General features: G+C 47.1%; 1 protein-coding gene across 2 annotated transcripts; it reads right to left on the reverse strand.

Annotated features, from left to right (window-relative positions):
- Nucleotides 1-4,497: 4,497 nt before the first annotated feature.
- tomm40l (translocase of outer mitochondrial membrane 40 homolog, like) lies at nucleotides 4,498-12,338 on the reverse strand. Of its 2 annotated transcripts, XM_079258261.1 has the most exons (10): nucleotides 12,302-12,338; nucleotides 7,691-7,896; nucleotides 7,552-7,619; nucleotides 7,389-7,481; nucleotides 7,217-7,318; nucleotides 7,033-7,138; nucleotides 6,364-6,486; nucleotides 6,218-6,294; nucleotides 5,805-5,907; nucleotides 4,498-4,899 (listed from the first exon to the last, which is right to left on the reverse strand). In XM_079258261.1, the coding sequence occupies exons 2-10, from the start codon at nucleotides 7,893-7,895 to the stop codon at nucleotides 4,760-4,762; spliced, it is 1,017 nt and encodes a 338-aa protein (XP_079114387.1). In that variant the 5' UTR covers nucleotide 7,896; nucleotides 12,302-12,338; the 3' UTR covers nucleotides 4,498-4,759. The 2 variants fall into 2 exon arrangements, with proteins under 2 accessions (XP_079114387.1, XP_079114386.1); XM_079258260.1 differs by lacking the exon at nucleotides 12,302-12,338 and having other exon boundaries at nucleotides 7,691-8,581.
- Nucleotides 12,339-20,670: the final 8,332 nt, after the last annotated feature.

The following is a 20,670-nucleotide window of genomic DNA, read 5'->3' on the forward strand; positions in this document are numbered from 1 at the left end:
ACACTCCTCCACATCATATTTATTCTGATTCAGCGTTTATTTTATTAAATAAAAACATGAAATTCTGCAGTTTTGTCTTTGTGGTTTAAAACGATTCGATCTGTTTTTACACAACAAAGGCTTTAAAGTTTCACACGACCGCATAGAAAGATGGACGGAGCCTCCGGCAGGTAAAAGTCAAGCCGATATGGAAGTACATAAAACTGCAGTTCCCCCTTCATCCACTAGGGGCTGCAAAACAGAGCAAATCCCCATAGACTCCCATGTTAAAAAGACCAACTTCACAGCAGGAATAAACATGTTTACAGCAGGAATAAACATGTTCACAGCAGAAATAAACATGTTTACAGCAGGAATAAACATGTTTACAGCAGAAATAAACATGTTTACAGCAGGAATAAACATGTTCACAGCAAAAAATAAACATGTTTACAGCACGAATAAACGTGTTTACAGCAGAAATAAACATGTTTACAGCAGAAATAAACATGTTTACAGCAGAAATAAACATGTTTACAGCAGGAATAAACATGTTCACAGCAAAAAATAAACATGTTTACAGCAGGAATAAACGTGTTTACAGCAGAAATAAACATGTTTACAGCAGAAATAAACATGTTTACAGCAGAAATAAACATGTTTACAGCAGGAATAAACATGTTCACAGCAAAAAATAAACATGTTTACAGCAGGAATAAACGTGTTCACAGCAGAAATAAACATGTTTACAGCAGGAATAAACATGTTTACAGCAGAAATAAACATGTTTACAGCAGGAATAAACATGTTTACAGCAGAAATAAACATGTTTACAGCAGGAATAAACATGTTCACAGCAAAAAATAAACATGTTTACAGCACGAATAAACGTGTTTACAGCAGAAATAAACATGTTTACAGCAGAAATAAACATGTTTACAGCAGGAATAAACATGTTCACAGCAAAAAATAAACATGTTTACAGCAGGAATAAACGTGTTCACAGCAGAAATAAACATGTTTACAGCAGGAATAAACATGTTTACAGCAGGAATAAACATGTTCACAGCAAAAAATAAACATGTTTACAGCAGGAATAAACGTGTTTACAGCAGAAATAAACATGTTTACAGCAGAAATAAACATGTTTACAGCAGGAATAAACATGTTCACAGCAAAAAATAAACATGTTTACAGCAGGAATAAACATGTTCACAGCAGAAATAAACATGTTTACAGCAGGAATAAACATGTTCACAGCAAAAAATAAACATGTTTACAGCAGGAATAAACATGTTCACAGCAGAAATAAACATGTTTACAGCAGGAATAAACATGTTTACAGCAGGAATAAACATGTTCACAGCAAAAAATAAACATGTTTACAGCAGGAATAAACGTGTTTACAGCAGAAATAAACATGTTTACAGCAGAAATAAACATGTTTACAGCAGGAATAAACATGTTCACAGCAAAAAATAAACATGTTTACAGCAGGAATAAACGTGTTTACAGCAGAAATAAACATGTTTACAGCAGAAATAAACATGTTTACAGCAGGAATAAACATGTTCACAGCAAAAAATAAACATGTTTACAGCAGAAATAAACATGTTTACAACAGAAATAAACATGTTCACAGCAGGAATAAACATGTTTACAGCAGGAATAAACATGTTCACAGCAAAAAATAAACATGTTTACAGCAGAAATAAACATCTTTACAGCAGGAATAAACATGTTCACAGCAAAAAATAAACATGTTTACAGCAGGAATAAACGTGTTTACAGCAGAAATAAACATGTTTACAGCAGGAATAAACATGTTTACAACAGAAATAAACATGTTTACAGCAGAAATAAACATGTTAACAGCAGGAATAAACATGTTTACAGCAGGAATAAACATGTTCACAGCAGGAATAAACATGTTTACAGCAGGAATAAACATGTTTACAGCAGATATAAACATGTTTACAGCCTGAGCTTGTGCGCGAGGTTGAGCGGTTCCAGCGAGATGGACTCACCTCAACGCATGGCTTGGGCTCTGGAACCAGAACCCTCGAGAGGGGCTGGACCTTCTTCCACTCTGGAGTTGCTCATGGTGAGAGGCGCCGAGCAGGTGTGGGCATTCTCATCAGCCCCCAGCTTGGTGCCTGAACGTTGGGGTTTACCCCGGTGGATGAAAGGGTAGTTTCCCTCCGCCTCCGGGTGGGGGGACGGGTCCTGACTGTTGTCTGTGCTTATGCACCGAACAGCAGTTCAGAGTACCCACCCTTTCTGGAGTCCTTGGAGGGAGTGCTGGAGGGTGCTCCTTCTGGGGACACCATTGGTCTGCTGGGGGACTTCAATGCTCACGTGGGCAATGACAGTGAGACCTGGAGGGGAGTGATTGGGAGGCATGGTCCCCCCCCTCTGAACCCAAATGGTGTTTTGTTATTGGACTTCTGTGCTCGTCATGGATTGTCTATAACGAACACCATGTTCCAGCATAAGAGTGTCCATATGTACACCTGGCATCAGGATTCCCTGGGCCGCAGTTCAATGATCGACTTTGTAGTCGTATCGTCGGACCTGCGGCCACATGCCTTGGACACTCGGGTGAAGAGGGGGGCGGAGCTTCAACTGATAACCACCTGGTGGTGAGTTGGCTCAGATGGTGGGGGAGGAAGCCGGTCAGATCTGGCAGACCCAAACGTGTTGTGAGGGTCTGCTGGGAACGTCTGGCTGAGTCCCCCGTCAGAGCGAGCTTCAACTCCCACCTTCAGCAGAGCTTCGAACATGTCCCGAGTGAGGCGGGGGACATTGAGTCCGAATGGGCTGTGTTCCATGCCTCTATTGCTGAGGCGGCCGGCCGGAGCTGTGGCTGTAAGGTCGTTGGTGCCTGTCGTGGCGGTAATCCCAGGACTCGTTGGTGGACACCAGCAGTGAGGGATGCCGTCAAGCTGAAGAAGGAGTCCTATCGGGCCTTCTTGGCCTGTGGGACTCTGGAGGCAGCTGATGGGTACCGGCGGGCTAAGCGGCATGCGGCTTCGGCTGTCGCCGAGGCAAAAACTCGGGCATGGGAGGAGTTCGGCGAGGCCATGGAGAAAGACTTCCGGATGGCTTTGAGGAGATTCTGGTCCACCATCCGGCGGTTCAGGGGGGGGAAGCAGTGCTCCATCAACACTGTGTACAGTGAAGGTGGGGAGCTGCTGACCTCAACTCGGGACGTTGTGGGTCGGTGGAAGGAATACTTCGAAGACCTCCTCAATCCTACCAACACGTCTTCCGATGAGGAAGCAGAGCTGGTGGACTCAGGGGTGGACTCTCCTATCTCTGGGGCTGAAGTCGCTGAGGTGGTCAAAAAGCTCCTTGGCGGCAAGGTCCCGGGGGTGGATGAGATCCGCCCGGAGTTCCTTAAGGCTCTGGATGCTGTGGGGCTGTCCTGGCTGACACGCCTCTGCAGCATCGCGTGGACATCGGGGACAGTACCGCTGGACTGGCAGACTGGGGTGGTGGTCCCCCTTTTTAAGAAGGGGGACCGGAGGGTGTGTTCCAATTACAGGGGAATCACACTCCTCAGCCTCCCTGGTAAGGTCTATTCAGGGGTCCTGGAGAGGAGGGTCCGCCGGATAGTCGAATCTCGGATTGAGGAGGAGCAGTGTGGTTTTCGTCCTGGTCGCGGAACAGTGGACCAGCTCTATACCCTCTCTGGGGTCCTGGGGGGGGGCATGGGAGTTTGGTCTGGTCAGGATGCCTCCTGGACCTCCCTGGTGAGGTGTTCCAGGCACGTCCCTCTGGGAGGAGACCCCGGGGAAGACCCAGGACACGCTGGAGGGATTATATCTCTCGGCTGTAAGGTCCGGATAAAAATCTAGAACACTTAAAACTAAAATATGTTACACAGATTGATTCAGTTTCTGATTTGTGAAACTTTTATTTGTGTGAAAATGCAAATTAGCTGTTTTGGTCCTTTACTGCCATCTAGTGGTCAGGTTGCTAAGAGCATCATGGAAATGTGGTCCAGCCATTAAAACCAGTGTCACCACCTGCTGGCCGAACACGACGCTTCATCTGCCTGTAGTCCTACAGAGTCCATCAACTTCCTGCTCCACAAGTTCAAAATCATCCTCTCGTTTCCAGGCTCCTCCCCTCGTTTCCAGGCTCCTCCTCTCGTTTCCAGGCTCCTCCCCTCGTTTCCAGGCTCCTCCTCTCGTTTCCAGGCTCCTCCTCTCGTTTCCAGGCTCCTCCCCTCGTTTCCAGGCTCCTCCTCTCGTTTCCAGGCTCCTCCTCTCGTTTCCAGGCTCCTCCTCTCGTTTCCAGGCCTCTCCATGTGTTTCCAGGACATCGTTATATAAAGTCGAATTGTTTCAGAGCTACTTTGGCTGATTTTAAATCTCTATAAAGATTTGATGAGGAAAACTGAACGTTTAATGTTTTCCTGCAGAAATAACAGGATTATACTTCGTGTGTCGGTGGATTGAGCTGCGGCCGATCGGCTCCATTGGGGATCAATAAAGTGGTCTGGAGTGTTTAGTAAAAGGGTATTTATCAGGAGTATGTACAGGTCGTCACACGGAGACATGAAAAGGCAACAAAACAGATGAAACAGCTGTAAACATGGCGATCAATACGTCACCAACCGATCGAAAGACTTTACAGTAAAAATGGAAATAAAATTCAGTCTTGGAGCAAAAACAGGCGTTGAGTTCTGACGTGTGCGAGTCCGATGGACCAGCGTTCAGGGATCGAACCTCTCGCCGTGGTCCGTCTGACGTGCCAGCGCGGCGCCGTGCGTCTAACCGATGGTGATGCCGAAGCCGCACTGGAACTTGTTCTTGCGGTGGTTGAGGAAGGAGCAGAGGACGAGCGACAGCGGCAGCGGAAGCAGCTTCTTCTCCAGCGTCGCGCCCACGATCCAGTTGCTGTCCACCGAACCTGGAGGCAGAGACAAACCGCAGCAGGTCAGCGGGACGCAATAAGCCCACAACTGATTCGTCCAGCCCAGACCCCGCCCCCCAACCAGCTAGCGGCGTTGACCGCGGTCCCAAACGCCCAGAGAGTCTGCTTCATCCTTCCACAACGCTCCCTGATCAGTGGGCGGAGCCTGATCCGCTGTCCAATCAGAGCACACGCTGGGAACCAGTTCACATCCATTGGATGATTTACTGGATCAAACCAGACGAGTTTGTTGTGAACTGGTGGCGTTTAAATGAAGCTGAACTGAAAATCTTTTTTCTTCAGATGGAATAAAAATTTGTTTTAGAAAAAAGAAAAAAAAACGGGACTAAACGTCACGGTGCGTTCAAGGTACACCTCAACAATCTGTGAAACTTCATGGTGCATTCAAGGACACCCTGTAAACAGAAACTCTGCAAGAAGCTTTTTGTTCATTTCTTTCTTTGTACTTTTTAACAATACTTTTATTAAAGTATATTTAGAACAAAGTAAAAAGAAATAAAATCAAAATAGAAATAAATGTAATATAAATGATCAAATTGTCAGTTTTTAAATTGACGTAAAATTTCCATTTCTTTTCTTTTCCTGTTAAAAGTTTATTTTGATGTTTTTACAACTGAAATACATTTTATTAGTAAAAGGTTTCGCTGATAAAACATTTCAGCAGAAACTATAAATAATTCATATAAATAACATAAAAATTGTCCAACATTTACGTAGAAATGTCTCGATAAAAGTTTTGTTTACGTTTTGGCTGCAAACACGTAAACATGAAGATTTTCTCTGGAGCTCAGATGTTTTGTCTCGACGTGCAAATAAAACGCTGAAAATAAAAGAATGAAGGTCAACGTGCTCCAGCAGCGCACCAACCTCCGTCTTCGTACCTTTAAACTGCAGGTTCGCTTTGGGCACGTCGAGCTGGTATCCGAACGACACGCTGGTGTCCTGCGTGCGGGAACTCGCCTCAAACTCCACGCCGACCTGCAGCTGCAGAAGAAGAAGAGAGCAGAACAGGAAGTAAAAAGACACAAAGGCGACACAGGAAACGACAGAGCGTACCTGATTAATATTATTTATTTATTATCATTTATTAATAATATCAACAATAATTCTTATTAATAATAATAATAATAATAATAATAATAATAAATATATCTATACATATTTATATGTTGTGTTATATTTATAACATATATATGTTATGTCATATATTTATATTGTTTATTTATATATATATATATATATAATATTTATTTATTATTTATTTATTAGTATTTAATATTAATAATAATAGTACCTGATCGTTGGCTTTGTGGTAGTACGATGCGTGAGCTCCCGCTGAGCCGAGGGTTACCGTGGCAACGTAGTTGCTTCCTGCACAGAGACGCAGTGTCATCGGGAAACGTGATTGGTTGAGACGAAAAACCTGAAGCTGGGACCCACCTGTATACCTGCCCACTAATGACATGACTGAACCCTCCTCGCCCGGCCGGCGGTGGTAAACCAGCTCGCCCCCCAGCGCCAGAGCCGGCGTGATGGACTGGAGGTAGTGGGTGACCACGATGCCTGACAGGAAAAGGCAAACTTTCAAAGTAAAAGCAGGAATCCTGATGGTTAAAGAATCGGTGAAGAACTGATTTTATTTCACTTTAGTGGAGACATAAACCAGAAACAAACTTCTGACTCCGATCCAGCCTCACGCTGAAATAAAACTAAAACTAAATCAAATGAAAAATAACATTTTAAAAAAGCATTTAAAAAAGACTTAAAGTAAAAATTTTATTCAAATAAATGACAAATACTGACTTAAATCTTATAATCAGACTTTTTTTTCCTTCATATGATCATCATGACAAACGCGACGGAAATGTTTCCTGGATGACGTCAAAATAACTGGAAATAAAACTACAAATAAAATAAAATAAATTCCATCTCAGACATGAAAATGAAATAAAACAAATAAAAACCAGTAAATTAAATAAAACAGAGCAGTGCAGCTGCTGCATGCCTCAGGGAACTGGGTCCCACATCACACCAAACTCATCCCAACAGCACCAACCGGACCCGACCAGACCCCAGCCGAGCGTCCTGGACGGGAAGCGGGTCGCCTACCAGAACCGACGAGGACGTCCGGGTTCCCCAGAGTCACCGTGGCCGTGAAGTCCTCTCCCCTGAACTCAGCGTCTCCCTGCCAGTTCACAAACTTATTCTGCTGAGTCTGAGGACGGAGGCGAAGCAGGTCAGCATCACGAGTGGCGCCACGCTGACAGGACGGCGCTGACGGCGGCGGCTTTACCTGGAAGGCCACTTTGGATCGCATCCTGCCGCTGACCTGCTGGATGATCTGCGCGTTGAGGCTGCCGCTGTTGTCCATGTCCCCCACCATGACCGGGAAGAACTGCAGGAGCACAGCGCTGCGTTCAGGTTACAGCGGAAACGGCCGGAAAGCAGGCGGAGAGGAGCTTTACCTCTGCTGGACCCGTCTGCTTGGAGCCCACGTAGGTGGCGCCGAACCTGTAGCTGGAGTCTCCGGCGGTGCTGAGCAGCACCGAGTGGTTCACCTGCAAACAGGCGCAGCGTTAGACCTGCAGGCGGCGGCGACAGCTGCCCGGCGCCGGCGGCGGCACCTACCTGGAAGTGGTTGCTAAGGCCTTTGTTGACGACGAGCCGGACGCCCTCCATCTGCACGGGGAACACCTCTGGAGGAGAAGCAGCGTCTCGGTTACGGCGGCTTCGCGCCAACAGTCTGCCGGAATCGGCTCCTTCTCACCTTTACATTTGCGATGACACTCGTCGAAGGTGCCGGGGTTGGGCAGCCCATCCTCCGCCTGCTGCCCCGCAGACGCCGCCGTCTGGGCCGGGACCGGAGAGACCGGAGGCATGCCGAAGCCGGGCGGCACCGTCAGCCCCGTGGCGGTGCTGCCGAGGGCCGCAGGAGGCGGGTTGGGGGAGCTGGCAGCTAGAACACTCCCCATGCTGGCCCCCGGGGGACACATGGAGAAAACAGGGTTTACTGGAACACGTTCACACACAAAGAACCACCAGAACCAGAACCGGTCCAGTTCTAAAGAGCTTAAAGTGGTTTTTTATTCTCCTGTCCTGCGTTCCAGCCATCTCCAGGATCCTTCCAGGACTTTCCAAACCTCCTCCTGTTCTACTGCTTACCGTCCCGAGGATCCGACTCTGCCGCGGAACAACAGAAGGCAGGACGCCGGCGGATTTTAGCAAAGATCTTGTATTTCTCACCGGTTCGGGTTTCTGGACCCGGATCTTTGTTTCCGTCACTTTGGATGAGAATCCTCTCCTCGGTCTGAAGCGCCTCCTTCCCCGAACACGAGGGACACCTGCAGCGCAACCCGCCATCTCCATCCTCACACCGCTTCTCTGGTGTTCAGGTCCTGGTTCTGAGGAGGACCCGCCCCCCCATCAGACCTGTTTCCACAGATCTACAGTCCAGTTCTTGGGTCATGTGACCGCAGGTTTTCCTGGCTCCCAGTTAGTGTTAGGGAAGCAGACACCCTCCCCACCTTTAAGACTAGGCTGAAGACTTATATTTTTGATAAGTCCTATAGCTAGGGATGGTTAGCATCCCTTAGTTATGCTGCTATAGGTTTAGACTGCTGAGGGACATTTCCTGATACACTGAGCTTCTTTCTCTTTATCTCTCTCTCTTATCGCCTCCCTCCCCCCCCCCCCCCCCCCCCCCCCCCTCTTCCCCCCCATAACAGTGTAGCATCATTAACATGTATGTCTCCTGTCTCAGCAGGTCTCCCTGGCCGGGAGTAGCAGTTCCTGTTGTCTGTTGTCTTTCTGTCCTCTTCCCCCCACACAGCAGAGGCAGATGGCTGCCTGTCCTGAGCCGGGTTCTGCCGGAGGTTTCCTTCCTGTTAAAAGGGAGTTTTTTCCTTCCCACTGTCGCCAGTGTGCTTGCTCAGGATGGGAGATTGAGTTGGACTCAACTCAATCTGTTGGTTTCCTTATATAGGCTGTTATGAATCGGCTTTCATGATGTTTTCTTTTCTGTCTGTAAAGTTGAGATGGCATTGCCGTGATTTGACGCTATATAAATAAAGTTGAACTGAATTGGCTTTTTTAGGCCCCGTTTCCATGGAAACCATTTCTGATAAGGTGTTGGCCAACAGCAGATGGATCAGATGCATCTCTCGGGTCCTAATTCAGGTCTTTGCTGGACTTCAGGTCCTGACTCTTCTTTCCTCCTCTGCGTGCTGAGACATGGTGCGTTTCCAGCAAAGCACCGAGTTGCTGCTAACATCCAAACTCACTTTAAAATATGACTTTAGGTTTGTTCATATGAACTCAGCTGGACAAAGCACCCATGTGTCGGCATGCAGACATGCAGAGGAGTAAACAGTCAGTACCTCTAAAATCCACTTTAAAGGTATTCAGATTTTCTTTTTTAAAGGGTTCCTATTCTGGTATTTGGAGTTTTCTGAGCTTTCTACAGTGTTACAGTGTTGAATCCTCATCAGACATGTGAACGACACTGTTTTTTATCACCTAAACGCATGTTTGAGTTTGAGTTTGAGTTCCAGCACGCTCTCCGTTCGGTTTCCATGGCGACGTTGTAGAGTTTTTTCTACGTGGAAATCCTTGTGACGTCCCGGGGGATAAGGTTCGGTGATTGGTTACCTTCTACTGGTTAACAAGGGCATGTACAAATACATCAGGCGGGTGGAAAACGTGGGATAAAGTTATTTCCAACGATGGCTGGTGAGTTTACCAAAGAGAGACATCCTGCTGCATTCGTTGCTGTGGGTTGCTGTTTTCCACTTTGTTTTCAGGCTCTGATTCAGGTTCCAACATGTAGCGCTGTATGCTATGTGTTGACATTGTAGTTTGTTTTTTTATTGAGTTCATATGAGCCTAATCCTTCTGTTTATGAGACGTTACAATGACGGTGAAAGCAGGTGCGGTGCGCGCTCCCGATGTAGTGCAGTGGCGGGAGGCGGGGCTTAATGCGGAAGAGTCTCAATCCACTCGTTTTGCCCGCAGGCTGATCTGACAGCCTACGGAGAGGGTCAGTCTGAAGTAAATAAAGCCATTTGGGACAATAACTCCATCAATCCCAGCCCTTCTGGGCTCAGAAATAAACATAAATTAGCCTGGAATGCACAGAATAGTTCCACTTTAACTTCAACGTAACGCTTAAAATATATCTCTGAAAAAAAAAGCCTTATAACCGACATGTTTGTGCAGCCTGGGAGTTGTGGTAGTTAAACTAGTTAAGCTGTTTAACAAGCTTGTAACCATCTCATGTCACACAGAATAAAGCTGAAAAGACAAACAGAATAACAGACTAGGCATGACTGGACTCTGGGATTTGTTAGTTCAGATAGAGGGGAAAGAGAAAACCTGAAAACTGGAGCAATAAAACAACTTAATGTTTAGTTTTAGCTGTAAATCCTGTAAAGCTGCAGGAATACAGTTTAGTTTTAACTGTAAAGCTGCAGGAATACAGTTTAGTTTTAACTATAAAGCTGCAGGAATACAGTTTAGTTTTAACCGTAAAGCTGCAGGAATACAGTTTAGTTTTAACTGTAAAGCTGCAGGAATACAGTTTAGTTTTAACTGTAAAGCTGCAGGAATACAGTTTAGTTTTAACTATAAAGCTGCAGGAATACAGTTTAGTTTTAACCTTAAAGCTGCAGGAATACAGTTTAGTTTTAACTGTAAAGCTGCAGGAATACAGTTTAGTTTTAACTATAAAGCTGCAGGAATACAGTTTAGTTTTAACCTTAAAGCTGCAGGAATACAGTTTAGTTTTAACTGTAAAGCTGCAGGAATACAGTTTAGTTTTAACTGTAAAGCTGCAGGAATACAGTTTAGTTTTAACTGTAAAGCTGCAGGAATACAGTTTAGTTTTAACTGTAAAGCTGCAGGAATACAGTTTAGTTTTAACTGTAAAGCTGCAGGAATACAGTTTAGTTTTAACTGTAAAGCTGCAGGAATACAGTTTAGTTTTAACTGTAAAGCTGCAGGAATACAGTTTAGTTTTAACTGTAAAGCTGCAGGAATACAGTTTAGTTTTAACCGTAAAGCTGCAGGAATACAGTTTAGTTTTAACTGTAAAGCTGCAGGAATACAGTTTAGTTTTAACTGTAAAGCTGCAGGAATACAGTTTAGTTTTAACTGTAAAGCTGCAGGAATACAGTTTAGTTTTAACTGTAAAGCTGCAGGAATACAGTTTAGTTTTAACTATAAAGCTGCAGGAATACAGTTTAGTTTTAACTGTAAAGCTGCAGGAATACAGTTTAGTTTTAACTATAAAGCTGCAGGAATACAGTTTAGTTTTAACTGTAAAGCTGCAGGAATACAGTTTAGTTTTAACTATAAAGCTGCAGGAATACAGTTTAGTTTTAACTATAAAGCTGCAGGAATACAGTTTAGTTTTAACTGTAAAGCTGCAGGAATACAGTTTAGTTTTAACTATAAAGCTGCAGGAATACAGTTTAGTTTTAACTATAAAGCTGCAGGAATACAGTTTAGTTTTAACTGTAAAGCTGCAGGAATACAGTTTAGTTTTAACTATAAAGCTGCAGGAATACAGTTTAGTTTTAACCTTAAAGCTGCAGGAATACAGTTTAGTTTTAACTGTAAAGCTGCAGGAATACAGTTTAGTTTTAACCGTAAAGCTGCAGGAATACAGTTTAGTTTTAACCTTAAAGCTGCAGGAATACAGTTTAGTTTTAACTGTAAAGCTGCAGGAATACAGTTTAGTTTTAACTGTAAAGCTGCAGGAATACAGTTTAGTTTTAACCGTAAAGCTGCAGGAATACAGTTTAGTTTTAACTGTAAAGCTGCAGGAATACAGTTTAGTTTTAACCTTAAAGCTGCAGGAATACAGTTTAGTTTTAACTGTAAAGCTGCAGGAATACAGTTTAGTTTTAACCGTAAAGCTGCAGGAATACAGTTTAGTTTTAACTATAAAGCTGCAGGAATACAGTTTAGTTTTAACCGTAAAGCTGCAGGAATACAGTTTAGTTTTAACCGTAAAGCTGCAGGAATACAGTTTAGTTTTAACTATAAAGCTGCAGGAATACAGTTTAGTTTTAACCGTAAAGCTGCAGGAATATGAAATGTTCCTTTGCACTACGAACACCTTTCATTCCTCCATGTGAGCAGACAAGGCTGCGAGCAGCCAGAAAGGTGGATGAACTGGGAGGAAACCAGTAGTAGCTGCTGGTTTTATGAATGGGAACATTAGCTTAGCTAGCTCCTCCGCGCGCCTCAGCCTCGAGACATTCAGCTTTAAAACAACCACCAGCTGCTGTCTATGGAGGAAAACTAAACATGCGTGAAGCTGCAGGAGAAATGCGTCGTTATGTTAATAACTCGGAGCAGAAATAAAAACTCTACTCACGTTGTAATTTTCAGAGGACGAAGCAGCAGGAAGTTAAACCCAGAAGCAGGAAGGACCATGAGGCTAAAACCCGCCTTTTTTTGTCAGCACGCATTCTGATTGGTTCAAACACTGTCACCCTAGAACTTAATTGGTCCAGTCCACAGTTAGTCGTGTGAACGTTAAGAAAGGCGTGACTTCATGTGTGATGTAATAGACGTACTCAAGCGTGATTGGCTACTTGACAGCAAAAGGAGGGGCGTAAGGTTTCAAGTTTCCCGATTGGATGAGAAGTTGAACGTGCTGTTTGGAAGGCGGGTTTAAGGGAAGAGCGAAGATTTCAAGGTCGGAAGGAAACGTGAGGGTCGCAGCAGCGCTTCGTGTTCACTTCTCTCTTCTACAGCCAAAACAAGAATAAATTAACTGAGATTAAAATAACACACGACTCTGCAAACAGATCATCAGCGTACGCACCGGTCCGTCGAAAACAAGAACTTAAATAAAATGCCCCCAAATCTACAAAAAATATCCTAAAACATTAAAATGAGAAAAATATGAACGTCAGATGGAAAATGTTAAAAGTAAAAACGTAGTGTTAGAATGTCAGACTAAGAAAAAGAAAAAGAGAAACGTAAAACAAACAGACGTGCATCAGTGGAGCAAAGTCATGAATCAGTGAGGAGTTAGAGATGCATAAAAGCTGTAAACCAAGCTTAAAATTGATTATATATATATATATATATATATATATATATATATATATATATATATATATAACTACAGAGTAAATATGCCAACGTTCAGCATGTTTATTGCTTTGATATGTTAAAAAAATTAATTACTGCTGCAACAATACAAAAACATAAACTTGACTTATGTTCATTTAATGTTTTAAAGTTTAATCAATATATTTATATATAAAAGCATGATTTCTGGATTTTATCAGCAGAGATCAAATCCAAGAACCCAATCACATTGATCAGGATTTCAGTGGTTCCGAACGAGGTTGTCTCTTCTTCCCCATCCAGCGACAGGATAACCTGGCAGTCATGTTGCACCAAACAACCACCTGAGTGGAAGAGATGCAAACAAAGCTGTGGATTCAGAGCTTTCCTCAATGCACGAGGATCGCTCTTCATCCTGAAACAAAGGAAGAGTTTACAAGGAAAACTGCAATGGTGTAGCAAATACAGGATTAGATGTGATGACTTGCTCACTTCGCCACTTTGTCGCTGTGTTTTGCAGGTCTCCAGACCCCTCCAGCTGCTTTTATCCCCCAAATCCAGCATCATTTTCTGGCGTTACAGGAGACAGACATTAAAGCAGGTGCGTGTTTAATCCCAGTGAGCAGGGGGCCCCTCCTCCATCTAAAGCCCCCAGAAGAGACTGGTGGTTCCACCCCCCCTGGATTTGATCACTTCTGATCAATAACCAGACTGAAAATGAAACATGCAAAGCTGACTTAGACATTAATGTCTAGTAATGAAGTGTGTGAACACAAACGTCGTCAGAAGTCTTAGAACACGTTGACTCCGAATTAAAAAATAAACTTCTTTTTAATGTTCTCAACATATTTCGTGCGTCTGATCTGGACCAGATTGATCATGCAAATTAAATGATGTCATATCTTTAAGATACAGATTACAGAAACGCTGGCAACACTGGCCAGTTCACCGATTTGTCATCAGAGCTGCAAGCTTTCCACCAGCTTGCTTCGGCAGCACAAAGATCTTAGCCGTTGATCTTGCATACGTTAACCCTGACACAGAATTCAGACAAGCTCTGCACATGACTGCTAAATTCACATTGGTTTAAATCAAGTGTGGTGCAGCAGGGATCCTTGGAAAACCTACAGGACACCTCGAGGATCACAATGGGGGATCCCTGCGCCACAGCTTTCAGTTTGTCTGGTGCTGCTGCTAGCATGTTATTTTAGCCTATGTAACAAACGAGCTAAATATCCATCCATGGAGGACGCAGACAGATGGACAGTTTTGCGCGTGAAAGTGGGTGAAAGAAGCTTTTAAGGAAGCGATGTGCGCTGCATAAAACCATGTATGGAAATATGTTCATGCAGTGTTCTTAAAAACATGTTTACGTCGAGATGTTGCATATGAAGAAACAGATTTCTGCACCCGTGACATGAAGTTTGCATGTTTTTCTTTTAACTGTTTATGTGCAACAAGTTGAAGCTTTGTCTCCCTTTACTATCGCGAAGTTTTTAGATCAACAGCATTTTATATCAGTTCATTTCACTTGAGGTGGACATGACCACTCACCTTATTGTGGTGGAGGGGTTTGTGTGTCCTGAAGATGATGTTGTCTGGGGCTTTATGCCCCTGGTAGGGTCACCCATGGCAAACAGGGGTCTAACAGACGGACCAAAGCAAGCACGGCTCATAAACCTCTATTATGACGACAAGCCTGGGCAGAAATGTTCCCTTGCCTGGACGCGGGTTACTGGTGCCCCCCCTCCACCTCTGGAGCCAGGCCTGGGGGTGGGGCACGAGAGTGAGTGTCTGGGCCTTTGCCCATGGGGCCCGGTCAGGCTCAGCTCGAAAGGGTTACATGGGCCCCACCATCTGCGGGAGGAGCCGTAGGGGTCGGGTGCAGTGTGAGCTGGGCGGCAGCAAGAGGCGGGGACCCTGGCGGTCCGATCCCCGGCTGCAGAAGCTGGCTCTAGGGACGTGGAACGCCACCTCTCTGGTGGGGAAGGAGCCTGAGCTTGTGCGCGAGGTTGAGCGGTTCCAGCGAGATGGACTCACCTCAACGCATGGCTTGGGGTCTGGTGCCAGAACCCTTGAGAGGGGCTGGACTTTCTTCCACTCTGGAGTTGCTCATGGTGAGAAGCGCCGAGCAGGTGTGGGCATTCTCATCAGCCCCCAGCTTGGTGCCTGCACGTTGGGGTTTACCCCGGTGGATGAAAGGGTAGTTTCCCTCCGCCTTCGGGTGGGGGGACGGGTCCTGACTGTTGTCTGTGCTTATGCACCGAACAGCAGTTCAGAGTACCCACCCTTTCTGGAGTCCTTGGAGGGAGTGCTGGAGGGTGCTCCTTCTGGGGACTCCATAGTTCTGCTGGGGGACTTCAATGCTCATGTGGGCAATGACAGTGAGACCTGGAGGGGAGTGATTGGGAGGCATGGTCCCCCCCCTCTGAACCCAAATGGCGTTTTGTTGTTGGACTGCTGTGCTCGTCATGGATTGTCCATAATGAATACCATGTTCCAACATAAGAGTGTCCATATGTACACCTGGCATCAGGATTCCCTGGGCCGCAGTTCGATGATTGATTTTGTAGTCGTATCGTCGGACCTGCAGCCACATGCCTTGGACACTCGGGTGAAGAGGGGGGCGGAGCTTCAAGATGGTGGGGGAGGAAACCGGTCAGATCTGGCAAGCCCAAACGTGTTGTGAGGGTCTGCTGGGAACGTCTGGCTGAGTCCCTGTCAGAGAGAGCTTCAATCATGTCCCGAGTGAGGCGGGGGACATTGAGTTCGAATGGGCTGTGTTCCATACCTCTATTGCTGAGGCGGCCAGTCGGAGCTGTGGCCATAAGGTCGTTGGTGCCTGTCGTGGCGGTAATCCCAGGACTCGTTGGTGGACACCAGCAGTGAGGGATGCCGTCAAGCTGAAGGAGTCCTATCGGGCTTTCTTTGCCTGTGGGACTCTGGAGGTAGCTCATGAGTACAGACAGGCTAAGTGGCATGCGTCTTTGACTGGTCCACCATCCGGCAGCTCAGGAGGGGGAAGCAGTGCTCCGTCAACACTGTGTACAGTGGAGGTGGGGAGTTGCTGACCTCAACTTGGGACGTTGTGAGTCGGTAGAAGGAATACTTCTAAGACCTCCTCAATCCTACCAATACATCTTCCGATGAGGAAGCAGAGCTGGTGGACTCAGGGGTGGACTCTCCTATCTCTGGGGCTGAAGTCGCTGAGGTGGTCAAAAAGCTTCTTGGCGGCAAAGCCCTGGGGTAGGATGAGATTTGCCCGGAGTTCCTTAAGGCTTTGGATGCTGTGGGGCTGTCCAGGCTGAGACGCCTCTGCAGCATCGCGTGGACATCGAGGGCAGTGCCGCTGGATTGGCAGACTGGGGTGGTGGTCCCCCTTTTTAAGAAGGGGGATCAGAGGATGTGTTCCAGTTACAGGGTAATCACACTCCTCAGCCTCCCTGGTAAGGTCTATTCAGAGTCCTGGAGAGGAGGGTCCGCCGGATAGTCGAATCTCGGATTCGGATTAGCAGTGTGGTTTTAGTTCTGGTCGTGGAACAGTGGACCAGCTCTATACCCTCTTTGGGGTCCTGGAGGGGGCATGGGAGTTTGCCCAACCAGTCTACATGTGTTTTGTGGACCTGGAGAAGGCGTTCAACCATGTCCCCCGGGGACTCTTGTGGGGGGGGTATTCCGGGAATATGGGGTACCGGACCCCCTTGTATGAGCTGTCCGGTCCCTGTACGACAGGTGTCAGAGCGTGGTATGCATTGCCGACAGTAAGTTGGATTCGTTTTCAGTGAGGGTTGGACTCCGCCAAGGCTGCCCTTTATCACAGATTCTGTTCATAACTTATATGGACAGAATTTCTAGGCGCAGCCGAGGTGTTGAAGGGATCCGACTTGTTTGCCTCAGGATTGGGTCCCTGCTTTCTGCAGATGACGTGGTCCTGTTGACTTCATCTGGTCGTGATCTCCAGCTCTCACTTGAGCAACTTGCGGCCAAGTGTGAAGCGGCTGGGATGAGAATCAGCACCTCCAAATCTGAGACCATGGTCCTCAGCCGGAATAGGGTGGATTGTCCTCTCCGGGTCTGGAGTCAGGTCCTGCCTCAAGTGGAGGAGTTTAAATATCTCGGGGTCTTGTTCACGAGTGAGGGAAGGATGGAGCGCGAGATCGACAGGCGGATCGGTGCGGCGTCTGCAGTAATGCGGACTCTGCGCCGGTCTGTCGTGGTGAAGAAGGAGCTGAGCCAGAAGGTGAAGCTCTCAATTTACCAGTCGATCTACGTTCCTACCCTCACCTATGGTCATGACCTGTGGGTTGTGACCTTAAGAACGAGATCTCATATACAGGCGGCTGAATTGAGTTTCCTCCGCAGGGTGGCCGGGCTCACCCTTAGAGATAGGGTGAGGAGCTCGCTCATCCGGGAGGAGATCAGAGTAGAGCCGCTGCTCCTCCGCATCGAGAGGAACCAGTTGAGGTGGCTCGGGCATCTGGTCAGGATGCCTCCTGGACCTCCCTGGTGAGGTGTTCCAGGCACGTCCCTCTGGGAGGAGACCCCGGGGAAGACCCAGGACACGCTGGAGGGATTATATCTCTCGGCTGGCCTGGGAACGCCTCGGGATCCCCCCCGCAGAGTTGGCAAATGTGGCTGGGGAGAGGGAAGTCTGGGCTTCCCTGCTTAGGCTGCTGCCCCCGCGACCCGACCCCGGATAAGCGGCAGAAGATGGATGGATGGAGGTGGACATGAGGTTGCGAGGCAGACCATGATATGGAAAAGGCCGATGCTCATCCCCTCTATACGTAAAACATGAAAATTATTAGTATGTGAATTTTAGTTATAATAATACAACTTAAAACTATTTCCTGAAATTAAAAGATTCAACCTTTGAGTCAAAAACCTTTCTAGTAGTTTTAAAGCAGCAGCAGCGGGCAGAGGTTACTCCATCCTGCCGTTGGCCTCCAAAGTCGAATCAGCGAGGAAGAAAACTGACATCTCTGCTCCTCCGGAGGAAAGTCAAGATCGTCCCAAACAGGGACGAACGACCAGCGATCAGCAGGCTGAAAGCCTGACTGGCAGGTCCAGACAGAAATGAAGACAAATACACTGTAGAGTTCAGGTCAATTTATTGGATTTTGAAGTTCCTGCATGTAGTTTCACGTTACAACAGCAGAGGACGCGTTACAACAGCCGCAGAGGACACTGTCGTCCGCGTTACAACAGCCGCAGAGGACACTGTCGTCCGCGTTACAACAGCCGCAGAGGACACTGTCGTCCGCGTTACAACAGCCGCAGAGGACACTGTCGTCCGCGTTACAACAGCCGCAGACGACACTGTCGTCCACCGCAACCGCAGACGACACCGTCGTCCACCGCAACCGCAGACGACGTTACAACAGCCGCAGACGACACTGTCGTCCACCGCAACCGCAGACGACACCGTCGTCCGCGTTACAACCGCAGACGACACCGTCGTCCGCGTTACAACCGCAGACGACACCGTCGTCCGCGTTACAACCGCAGACGACACCGTCGTCCGCGTTACAACCGCAGAGGACACCGTCGTCCGCGTTACAACCGCAGAGGACACCGTCGTCCACCGCAACCGCAGAGGACACCGTCGTCCACCGCAACCGCAGAGGACACCGTCGTCCACCGCAACCGCAGAGGACACCGTCGTCCACCGCAACCGCAGAGGACACCGTCGTCCACCGCAACCGCAGAGGACACCGTCGTCCACCGCAACCGCAGAGGACACCGTCGTCCACCGCAACCGCAGAGGACACCGTCGTCCACCGCAGCCGCAGAGGACACCGTCGTCCACCGCAGCCGCAGAGGACACCGTCGTCCACCGCAGCCGCAGCGGACACCGTCGTCCACCGCAGCCGCAGCGGACACCGTCGTCCACCGCAGCCGCAGCGGACACTGTCATCCTTGCGAGTTGCTGGAACACCTGTCTGAAACACAAAACATGAACAATACAAGAGTTTCTGCTTCTCAGTTCAATCAAAATGACACTTGAGGTGTCCTAGGGAAAACGGGGGAAGCAGTTTTACGCTAATCGAGTCCGTTGGGGCAGTTCTGGGGGGTAAAAAGGATGTCGAGGACCCAAAGAAAAAGCTGAACGACTGAAAACAGAGGGTTGGTTTAAAATGGGGTTTTGAAGTCGGAAACTTTATCCTCAGCTACGTTCAGACAGAAATTTGAAGTTCATTCTCGGCGTCTCGGTTTCGTACAGACGCGCCAAAATGAAATCTGACAAATCGGAAACAGATACGCAAATTCAGATCAGATCTGTTCAGTTCTACCCAGGAGAAACGAGTTGGGATTTATACCAGTTACAGGTCTGTAGAATCGCAAACGGCGATCCTTTCCGTACCCATTCCCGCCCAATTCTCGGCTTCTTTTTGAAATTTGGAACTTTAAATGCCCCGCCCACCCCACCATCACTCCACATCGGAGTGCAGGCACACTCATTCGCTCAACTACATTCACAACCATCATCTCCTCCGTGATGCCTGATAGATCAGGCCGATTCCACCAATCACAGAGGAGACAACAAGGGCGCCGTCAGGGACACCAAAGCCAACGGGGACGCCAACGCCAATGGGGACACCTGTCGGGGACGTCGACGGAAAAATCAAAGACGATGCCATCAGGGACGACAATGCCAACCGGGACATCAACAGGTATGCCGACGGAGACGCCTACGCCGACGGAGAACGCGATCAGAACACAAAATACTGAAAAGAAAAATGTGATGAAAAAGCCACAGACTCCTGGAGGAAGAGGCTGATGGCGTCCCTGACGAGCTGCAACACACACACTGGCAATCGGACCGACACTCGGCAGAGTCTGCGGGTGGAGCCGCAGCTCAGCTGTTTCTGTAAAACTGATCCAGGAGCAGCTGAAGCTGCGACGCTTCACTCGCACACTCTCCACATTCCATGTTTTTGGTTTTGTTTCAAAGTAAGTCCTGAAAATCCTCTTCAAGGAAAAACATCCTCCTCCACCCGATAAGCTTTTTTTTTGTTTTTTTTTCTTTGAATTGTAAACGACTGGTGTAAACAATGAATCATTTACAATTTTTTTGTTGCCTTAAAATGATTCGTAAGACCTCGTATAAAGAGCAGCCGACGGGAAACTGGATGGAGTCGCTGAAACGGATCTCGATCCTCTGGCTTGGAGACGATCACAGTACTTTCCAGAAACTCCTCCAACTTCACGCTGGTACTTTAACCACAAACAGCAACCAGGTTTGTTTGGTTTTTGGTGTACAACCATAAAATCAAAGTTGTTTTTTGTGACTAAAGTACCAGTGAGAAGATTTAAGATGCTCAGAGAGCAGCTGAAAAAACACCTGGCTTCGGTTAATTTTACCCCAAAAACCTCCAGAAGTCACCCGGAGCTGAAGCCGCTCAGTACAGCAACAAACATAAACCTTAAAAAGCAAAAATTATCTGTTCTTTGTCTTTTTTTAATCATCAGTGATGCTCTGTAAGGGGAGGTCACAGCTGCCTGTTCAGAGATGCTACAATTCTGCTGCTCAAAGCGTCCGCCCCCACAAAACAGCGAGCTGGCATGGCTCAGAACAGCCGCGCAGGAAAGAGTCAAATAAAACCATTAAAAACGTTATTGCTGCTGCAGAAACTATTTCTGATGTGGTCCTCTGCAGACAAG

Source organism: Telmatherina bonti (genome assembly GCF_933228915.1).
Source record: "Telmatherina bonti genome assembly, chromosome: 19".
NCBI classification, from domain to species: domain Eukaryota; kingdom Metazoa; phylum Chordata; class Actinopteri; order Atheriniformes; family Telmatherinidae; genus Telmatherina; species Telmatherina bonti.

Excerpts from the sequence above, each read along its gene's own strand:
- tomm40l (XM_079258260.1), bottom strand. The coding sequence starts at position 7,916 with ATGTGTCCCCCGGGGGCCAGCATGGGGAGTGTTCTAGCTGCCAGCTCC. Across the intron at positions 6,487-7,032 it reads GGACGTCCTCGTCGGTTCTG|GCATCGTGGTCACCCACTAC; the intron begins GTAGGCGACCCG and ends TTTTCCTGTCAG. Across the intron at positions 5,908-6,217 it reads ACCACAAAGCCAACGATCAG|CTGCAGGTCGGCGTGGAGTT; the intron begins GTACTATTATTA and ends CTTCTTCTGCAG.